Here is a 10,453-nt window from a genome sequence, read left to right as displayed (position 1 = left end):
CTGTGGAGCCATTATTCAATAAAATGTTATGAAGTGTTTATGAAAGATCAATTAAAAAGTAAAGCTGCTTAAAACCTTTCAAGAGTCTATTATTTATTAAGATTAAATACTTCCCACAACTTTCATTATTAACAGTGCTGCTGTGCCCTTCTATGCCTAGGGCTGTGGAGCCATTATTCAATAAAATGTTATGAAGTGTTTATGAAAGATCAATTAAAAAGTAAAGCTGCTTAAAACCTTTCAAGAGTCTATTATTTATTAAGATTAAATACTTCCCACAACTTTCATTATTAACAGTGCTGCTGTGCCCTTCTATGCCTAGGGCTGTGGAGCCATTATTCAATAAAATGTTATGAAGTGTTTATGAAAGATCAATTAAAAAGTAAAGCTGCTTAAAACCTTTCAAGAGTCTATTATTTATTAAGATTAAATACTTCCCACAACTTTCATTATTAACAGTGCTGCTGTGCCCTTCTATGCCTAGGGCTGTGGAGCCATTATTCAATAAAATGTTATGAAGTGTTTATGAAAGATCAATTAAAAAGTAAAGCTGCTTAAAACCTTTCAAGAGTCTATTATTTATTAAGATTAAATACTTCCCACAACTTTCATTATTAACAGTGCTGCTGTGCCCTTCTATGCCTAGGGCTGTGGAGCCATTATTCAATAAAATGTTATGAAGTGTTTATGAAAGATCAATTAAAAAGTAAAGCTGCTTAAAACCTTTCAAGAGTCTATTATTTATTAAGATTAAATACTTCCCACAACTTTCATTATTAACAGTGCTGCTGTGCCCTTCTATGCCTAGGGCTGTGGAGCCATTATTCAATAAAATGTTATGAAGTGTTTATGAAAGATCAATTAAAAAGTAAAGCTGCTTAAAACCTTTCAAGAGTCTATTATTTATTAAGATTAAATACTTCCCACAACTTTCATTATTAACAGTGCTGCTGTGCCCTTCTATGCCTAGGGCTGTGGAGCCATTATTCAATAAAATGTTATGAAGTGTTTATGAAAGATCAATTAAAAAGTAAAGCTGCTTAAAACCTTTCAAGAGTCTATTATTTATTAAGATTAAATACTTCCCACAACTTTCATTATTAACAGTGCTGCTGTGCCCTTCTATGCCTAGGGCTGTGGAGCCATTATTCAATAAAATGTTATGAAGTGTTTATGAAAGATCAATTAAAAAGTAAAGCTGCTTAAAACCTTTCAAGAGTCTATTATTTATTAAGATTAAATACTTCCCACAACTTTCATTATTAACAGTGCTGCTGTGCCCTTCTATGCCTAGGGCTGTGGAGCCATTATTCAATAAAATGTTATGAAGTGTTTATGAAAGATCAATTAAAAAGTAAAGCTGCTTAAAACCTTTCAAGAGTCTATTATTTATTAAGATTAAATACTTCCCACAACTTTCATTATTAACAGTGCTGCTGTGCCCTTCTATGCCTAGGGCTGTGGAGCCATTATTCAATAAAATGTTATGAAGTGTTTATGAAAGATCAATTAAAAAGTAAAGCTGCTTAAAACCTTTCAAGAGTCTATTATTTATTAAGATTAAATACTTCCCACAACTTTCATTATTAACAGTGCTGCTGTGCCCTTCTATGCCTAGGGCTGTGGAGCCATTATTCAATAAAATGTTATGAAGTGTTTATGAAAGATCAATTAAAAAGTAAAGCTGCTTAAAACCTTTCAAGAGTCTATTATTTATTAAGATTAAATACTTCCCACAACTTTCATTATTAACAGTGCTGCTGTGCCCTTCTATGCCTAGGGCTGTGGAGCCATTATTCAATAAAATGTTATGAAGTGTTTATGAAAGATCAATTAAAAAGTAAAGCTGCTTAAAACCTTTCAAGAGTCTATTATTTATTAAGATTAAATACTTCCCACAACTTTCATTATTAACAGTGCTGCTGTGCCCTTCTATGCCTAGGGCTGTGGAGCCATTATTCAATAAAATGTTATGAAGTGTTTATGAAAGATCAATTAAAAAGTAAAGCTGCTTAAAACCTTTCAAGAGTCTATTATTTATTAAGATTAAATACTTCCCACAACTTTCATTATTAACAGTGCTGCTGTGCCCTTCTATGCCTAGGGCTGTGGAGCCATTATTCAATAAAATGTTATGAAGTGTTTATGAAAGATCAATTAAAAAGTAAAGCTGCTTAAAACCTTTCAAGAGTCTATTATTTATTAAGATTAAATACTTCCCACAACTTTCATTATTAACAGTGCTGCTGTGCCCTTCTATGCCTAGGGCTGTGGAGCCATTATTCAATAAAATGTTATGAAGTGTTTATGAAAGATCAATTAAAAAGTAAAGCTGCTTAAAACCTTTCAAGAGTCTATTATTTATTAAGATTAAATACTTCCCACAACTTTCATTATTAACAGTGCTGCTGTGCCCTTCTATGCCTAGGGCTGTGGAGCCATTATTCAATAAAATGTTATGAAGTGTTTATGAAAGATCAATTAAAAAGTAAAGCTGCTTAAAACCTTTCAAGAGTCTATTATTTATTAAGATTAAATACTTCCCACAACTTTCATTATTAACAGTGCTGCTGTGCCCTTCTATGCCTAGGGCTGTGGAGCCATTATTCAATAAAATGTTATGAAGTGTTTATGAAAGATCAATTAAAAAGTAAAGCTGCTTAAAACCTTTCAAGAGTCTATTATTTATTAAGATTAAATACTTCCCACAACTTTCATTATTAACAGTGCTGCTGTGCCCTTCTATGCCTAGGGCTGTGGAGCCATTATTCAATAAAATGTTATGAAGTGTTTATGAAAGATCAATTAAAAAGTAAAGCTGCTTAAAACCTTTCAAGAGTCTATTATTTATTAAGATTAAATACTTCCCACAACTTTCATTATTAACAGTGCTGCTGTGCCCTTCTATGCCTAGGGCTGTGGAGCCATTATTCAATAAAATGTTATGAAGTGTTTATGAAAGATCAATTAAAAAGTAAAGCTGCTTAAAACCTTTCAAGAGTCTATTATTTATTAAGATTAAATACTTCCCACAACTTTCATTATTAACAGTGCTGCTGTGCCCTTCTATGCCTAGGGCTGTGGAGCCATTATTCAATAAAATGTTATGAAGTGTTTATGAAAGATCAATTAAAAAGTAAAGCTGCTTAAAACCTTTCAAGAGTCTATTATTTATTAAGATTAAATACTTCCCACAACTTTCATTATTAACAGTGCTGCTGTGNGTGGTGGTTGAAATATATATACAGAATAGGTTCGGATGCCAACTGTTCTCCTTCAAACGGTTCCACAATCTCGAGTGACCAGGTATATCAATAGACCGGTAGTTAATTTCTCGATAACTACCTCCGACAATTTATTTGCACGCGTAAACCTTAACCTAACTTAAACTAAAAATAGAAAAAAGTAGAAGGGGAAATGAGAAGAATTAAAGGACAGAAGGGTACCTAATTTTCCAGTTGGTTCTCCACCGTTCCTCGTCTCGGCTTCTCTTTCTCTTCTGTTCTCCTCTTAGAATAACTCGGGTCCGTTTTGGGGTTTTTTTTCTATAATCGTCGACCGGATTCTTCTACCGATCCGCTTCTTACTGCTTCCTTCTGCAGCGCTCCTCGACTTTCCGTTCAAGAGCCCGCTGCCACTCGTCTGTCTCTCTCCGAGTCCGGACTAAGAATGCTTCTAGAAACTTTTCCTTTTCCCCTCCAGCCTCGTTTTCTCCTTTTGTTCTAACGCTACCCCCTAGGGGTGAGGCGTGTTCTCGGAAGTCCGAGACAAAGGAACACAGAAATCAGAAAGAAGGAAAATTCTAGAATTTAAATTAAACTAAAAGTATACAGACTAATAATAATAATAAAAACAGGCGTGTAGCCACACTGGTAGGCCTACATAATATTCTTCAATTATATGAATATACTTTTAAAGAAAATTATAATTAAATATAGCTTTGCAAAGAAACGTATATAAAAATATAAAATATTCTTTACTTTTAAATCTTAAAACAATGCACTTAGTCAAATAGCTCCCTACGAGTGGCTAATGGATGGAATCGAAGACGGTTGCAGAGCGTTCATACACCATAGCTGTAAAAGCTCACCATAGGTGTAAAAATCTAAATATGTTAAACTTAATAGTCATTTGTTTTCTAACTAATTCATTTTAGGACCAGGTGTTATCCACGGAAATTTCCAAAATTCACAACTTTTCGGTCGCTCTCGTAGAACTGGAAAAAATTTCTGTCTTTATTACATCTAATATAGTATTTCGAAGAAATCTGTCCCCACTGTACTCGGCTATAGATTGGTTCGGTTATTTATTAATACAGTAGAACCCCTCTAATCCGTCACCTTTGGGACTGGGGGTATGGTCGGAACGCAAAAAAGGTCGGATTATCAGAAAAAAGTAAAATAAACAATCTTCCCCTTTGTCTAGTCTTTGTAGCACTGCTAATTTTTCATTTAATGAAAGAGTAAAGTGTTTACGTTTCACTCCTGACATGTTGAAAACACACACAAAACTGTACATGTACACACAATTTAAAACATATACTGTAACGAACACAGACAAACGGTGGGTCATGGACGGTGAGTCACCAACGAGTCGGGACAAGTTTCTCGACTCCGACCACGATCGGATTAACCGGAGTGACGGACTAGCCGAGGGCGGACTAGAGGGGTTCTACTGTAATATTAATAATAATAAGCCTTTGTTTAAGTAATATCCCGGCTCTTTCGTCAGGGTTTTGTTTACGTCCCCAATTCCCTAATCGCTTAATTATTTAACTACTTCTTAAGTAGAAATAAGTCGAAACCGGTTACTTTGTACTCGAATATTTGTAGTCTCGGGAAAAAAGTGGAAAGACAAATTTTTATGACAACGGATACATAAACCGTAAATTTAAGGAAAATAAATTCTAGAGTCTTTTCTGTATCTGGTGCATCTCTCTCATTCATTAAATTTAGTTGTAAATGACGCTGTCGAAGTAGCGGTTAATTTTTTAACATTATACAAGAATTGTACACGTTTTTTTCTCTATCCCCTTAAAGATGGGATATACGAAATCATAATATTACTGGTTTAACATCGAAATCCGTGAGTAATATAAAATCGGAGAGCGGAATAAATATATCAAATATTTTAATGGAAGTTTTTTAACTCCCGTCAACTATACAGAACTATCATAAAAACATACTAGTAAATTCTTATCGGTTGGGTTGAGTTATAAATCTACTCGTTATTCAAGTAATCGGCCAAATATCTAGCGGGCGGGCGGGCGGCTAACAGCCCAGAACCGGTCCCGGATAGAATTGGAAGCGTTATATGTGTAGCATCCATCCGAGGTCCAAGGCTTCTACCGGCTAAACCGGGTGAGGTCGGTGCTCTGTAAACCGCGTGCGCAAATCTGGCTTTTTGGAATCTGACAATACAGAGGTTCCACTCCGCCACAAATACTCGAATATACAACAGCGATCTTATTATTTTTTTTCACGTGTAGTATAGAAATTTGTAATAAGATACATAATGCGGTTATAATAAAATATTGTGTGATTATTTTCTTATAATTAAAATTAATATGTATTTATTTTTTATAAAATACGAGGGAAGCGGCGCTTCCACCGCTTCTAATGACGGCACGCCACTGATGCGCTAATTTTTATGGCAATGAGTGTACTGTATTTGGAAAAGCGATAATTACTTTTTAAATTGCAGCGCACTAAAATTGGCGCCGGTCTCCCAATAATATTTGAAGTGGTGCTGTCCACAAAGTTAGAAGCTAAAAATTCTTTATGGAATTTGGGTAACGAACTCTGGAATTTTTCATGATCAGTCTGTTCCAGACAATTCGGACCCCATTGCTCGGCATCCGGCCACCATATTTTGAGCCTGGCAAAATCTTCGATGGGTATAGGGAAATGCCCTCTTAAAGCCCACAAGACGAAAGGATCTAAACCTTAAAAGATTGCCTTATTTGTCATCATTATTACCATTACGCAGTATAAAATGAATCATTTAAAAGTTAAAGAAAATATTTTTTATCAAGTTTGCATACCAAATCGTTATATTTGCTTGTAATTTTAGATATACCTGTGAGGGACGAAGAGACCCGCAATAAAGTGTTATTTTAAATTTTAATTAGTCTAGAATTCAATCGTCTAACTTTGATCATTTTATCAAAAGTTAGGTTAAAATCCATAAAAATTTTTTTCCCACGGACTTGCTTCCTTGTTGAGGATGATCCATCTAGTCATTAATGTGTCACCCGGAACTTTCGATAAATTTCCAGTATTGAACGCCAGGACCTTGACAACAAACTACTGTCTTCATGGAAAAAACCCAGAAGGAACCAAAATAACAAGGGAGAGCGATGAAAAATTGCCTACTCGAGAGTTATTATCGTGCAAAATACCGTGCCTCTGTCGACCTTATCTTAAGTATATCGTACACGCCTAAGTGCCTCAATACAAGTTGGATACCTCTCCCTGGAGCTGCTCCTGTTACCGGACACTCTAAATATCCAGAACAATTTAATCGAACTTCGAACATCCCATCATGTATCCAGTCATCGATCTACGACTTAGTTATAAAGTATTTATCCACACGCGAGTCGTTTGTAAACTCTCTCTCTCGCGACAGTTAAATTAATTAAACTTCAAAAAATAGGGATATGCATAAATCCAAGATCGTATATCGAGAGACTCGGTGGTGTCACATCCTGACGCGGTGTCAAAGAGACACCGACCCTACAGTCACATACCCATACAGTCGAACTTCCAATAACGACCACCTGTAAACGGCAGCCAGTTTCTCAGGAACGTTTTTTTTTTTGGAATACAAATTAACCTGCAAACAACGGCCACTTATTATTTTCGTATCACTTGACGTTGTTGACGGGTTTGACTGTATCAAGATATTCTTTATTCGATTAGTTAAATAATTCTTGTAAGTAGTGAAATAAATCAAAATACTTCATTTAATTTCGAAATAAATGTTTGATTTTATAACATCGAGAGATCGATTTAAATGCATAATTTACATTACAACCCTAAATGTGATCTTAGAAATGAAATAATTGGAATCAATCTGAAATTCATTCTTTTTATTACCAGAGTTACAGATAGTTGTTCAGAAGGGAAAAATGTGTGTTAGGAGTCCTATAGCAATATAAAAGTAAACGTTTCACTAGGCCATTGGAAAATTAGGACCCAGAGAAATAAGTTGTTCTGTGCCATATAAATCTTATTTAAATATTTGTTACAAACGTCATACATGCTCTAAAGTAGGCATACTTCGACTTCTCGAACCCTCAATCAAACAAATCAAAGTGACCTTAGTTATGTCACTATCGTGATACATGACACATTTTGTCAAACACTACAAAACATTTTCCATGTTCATTTTAGTTGAAGAAAACTGCACTCGTCTTCACTAGCGAATCTACGTATTTGGTACATTGTTATGGGATCCACTTTGCAACCAGCAATCTTCATTAGTTTCACGATAGCTCTGCCAATGCTCATCTTACTTCACAAGTTTTACATTTTCTTTTGGGCTGTATAGAAAGACCGAATTATCCGCGCCAACGTTTGATTCATCTTCCAGACTGTTCACAAATCCTTTCCTGCGACAGGTATAAACAAATAGAATAATTAAAAATACGAGTACAAAGACAATCAAACTGATACATAAGAGTACAGTTTTCCATCCTGCAGAATAAATCATTTCGTCCTTGCATTTATCCATTGATATAACCTGGACAAAGCTGGAAAAATTGGAACCAATCATGCAAGAAACATTAGCGAAGTCCATTATCTTGTGTTTGTTTCTAGTTAGCCAATCCTTGGTAAACAGGGAATCACAACCACAGCTCCAGTTGTTTCCCGCTAACAAAATGTTTAACTCATTCCAATTATCAATTCGATACATCAAGGACGAAGGCAACCGAGTTAATTGATTTCTGTTTAAGGAAAGATAAGTGAACGTAGGTGGTAGATTTTCAATGGAATTTAAAGAATTGTCGCTCAAATATAAACGGGTGACATTCGTCCATAACTGTGGATTCACATTTGAAATTCTATTATGCGTAAGATCTACAATAATGGTATTTTCTATAAGAATTTCAGGCATATCTCTCATGTCCTTTCGGGAACAATTTACTAAAATTCCTTCAAAGTCCTGGGAGCATTTGCAATCTACGGGGCAATCTTTTGTTACAGGACACATGCGGTATGTCGTCGTAATATCAAGTAACTTTTTCTTCTCGTAGCACTCTAAATTGATAAGATTCGGAAAAATTTGGGATGCCGTCACCAAATTTTCGTTTAGAAAGTCGACAAATTGGCGAAGGTTGCAATCGCATTTGATTTTGCTGTTCTTCAAATTATAAGTCGGGAAATTAGATCCGTATTCACGAGTATCGATGTATATGGTTCTTATATTACTCTCGGACAGGTTAACGATGGCTCGGTTAGGAGTATGCAGCGGTAATGTCACGTCACTAAAATTACTTCTAGAGAAATCAACGAAAGTCAAGCTATGCTCCGTCCAATTTATCATTGGCCAGGCCAGGAAATTTGAAAATTTGGCAGAAATCTTAGTCAAATGCTTACTTCTGCCGAAAGGATGTTTAACGGAAAGTCTAAGGAAAGGACTACGAGATATGTCGAGGACTCGTAAATTAATAAGTGGAAGAAAGACGTCTTCGGGTAAGTGAGTGAGGCGATTGAATCCCAATTGAAGAACTTCTAAAGACGATAAATTCTGAAAAATATTTGTGGGAAGAGTCTGCAAACGATTAACCGTTAATTGGATGTGTTTCAAATTAATGAGATCATCGAAGATGCCCGGAGGAAGGTGCTGTATCTTATTCACTCCTATGTAAAGTTTTTCTAAATTCTTGCTATTTTTAAAAAGATCTGGCGGTAAATTGACAATTTGATTGGTTGTAAGAAAGACTTTTGTTAAGTTTGTTGCGTCCGAAAATATTCCCCTTTCCAAGTGCGTTAAACCGCAGTTTATAGCAGCGAAATGTTTCAAATTTTGCAAACCGGCGAAGAATCCAGAAGGAAACTGTTTTATCTGATTATAGCTTACGGAAAAAACCTCTAATTTTGGGCAGGCAGCGAATAAATTATCAGGAAGTGCAGTCAATCTATTCTTACGAACAGAAAATAAGATCAAATTCGACAGATCCGAGAGCAAATCACTCGGTAAATTTGTCAGTTTATTTCTAGATAAATCCAAAACTTGCAATTGAGTGAGATTCTTGAACAGGAGCGGATCGATTTCTTTTATCTGATTGTTGCTCAGGTTCAGTCCATTCAAATTATAAAGTCCCTGAAACACTTGGCTCGGTAACGTTTCTAAAACTCCATTTCTCAGACTTAATGTTAAAAGACTGGATAAATTTTGAAAGGGTCTCGGCATAAAAGTCCCAAACTCGTAATTCTCGATGGTGAGATACGTAACGGAAAGAACATTTTCAAAGGTCACATTTAACACGCCCGAAGTTCTAAAACCAGTCAACGTTATTGTTTTTAGAGTGGGAATATCATTAAACGTTGCACTATCGAAATTATTCTTAACAGTCGACTCGAGGTTAACGTCGACCTCGACGACTTTCATCCCCGACACAAACTGTCCCACGTCAAACTCCGACAGGTGACAATCAAGTATATGAACCTCATCTGTACTGTTAACTTCCAAACACCGCATTAACTGCCGATCGATAGTTTCGTTATTACAAATCATAGAGAAATAATCGCGATTAATTTCGGCATACGATAGTTTCTCTGTCATATAGCATCTTGTTTCGGGGTTGATGGATATTGCATTTAAGCATCGATATCGTGGCATTTTTTTCCAGGAGTCCGCGCAACCACACGCTACATTCAGTAGCTGTATTAAGATGAATAACCTCATTAACTCGAATTGTTAGGTACTGTACTGTACCTTCTTCTAACACAACGATACACTTTAGGCCTAATTAGCTGAATGTTACCTTTTACAAGTCACCAAAATCCGGATTGACGTAGACACGCAACTCCTTTAAAACAATTCACAAACTAAACTCGGTTGATTTTACCACAGAGTTGCACCACTAGAAGTAAATACAGGTTTTATCACGTGTGTAGGGCAGTGACGTTTACGAAGCGATTGTGTGTTGCATCACTAGAAGTAAATACAGGTTTGATCACGTGGGTAGGAAGTGACGTTAACGAATCGTATATTTACTGCTGCTAATTGTAAATAATATTATATTATAAAGAATTATGAGCGTTTTTAAAAGTATTTATGCGTTTTATTTCTGAAAAATTACGTTAATTGAGGGTGTTTTAGTATAGTTTTATTATTGTAATTGAATATACAGGAAGCCTCGACCTTCTAGGAAGGGAAATTTTCAGCTGATGTGAGTTCATCACTGATTTCCAGTTATTTTATTACTTAATCTGTCACGTTTTTG

The 10,453-nt window shown here is 35.5% G+C and overlaps 1 protein-coding gene across 1 annotated transcript; it reads right to left on the bottom strand.

The window, feature by feature from the left end:
- Positions 1-7,098: 7,098 nt before the first annotated feature.
- On the bottom strand, positions 7,099-10,131 carry LOC111631888 (protein toll-like). The gene has a single exon (XM_023376224.1). It carries the CDS (start codon positions 9,910-9,912, stop codon positions 7,513-7,515), a length of 2,400 nt encoding a protein of 799 aa, XP_023231992.1. The 5' UTR covers positions 9,913-10,131; the 3' UTR covers positions 7,099-7,512.
- Positions 10,132-10,453: the final 322 nt, after the last annotated feature.

The sequence above is a fragment of the Centruroides sculpturatus genome, unplaced genomic scaffold (genome assembly GCF_000671375.1).
Source record: "Centruroides sculpturatus isolate CEXI.00-Female unplaced genomic scaffold, Cexi_2.0 scaffold670, whole genome shotgun sequence".
Lineage (NCBI taxonomy): Eukaryota > Metazoa > Arthropoda > Arachnida > Scorpiones > Buthidae > Centruroides > Centruroides sculpturatus.
Note: the sequence above shows the minus strand (reverse complement) of the source record. Positions and strands in the feature narration are given on the sequence as shown.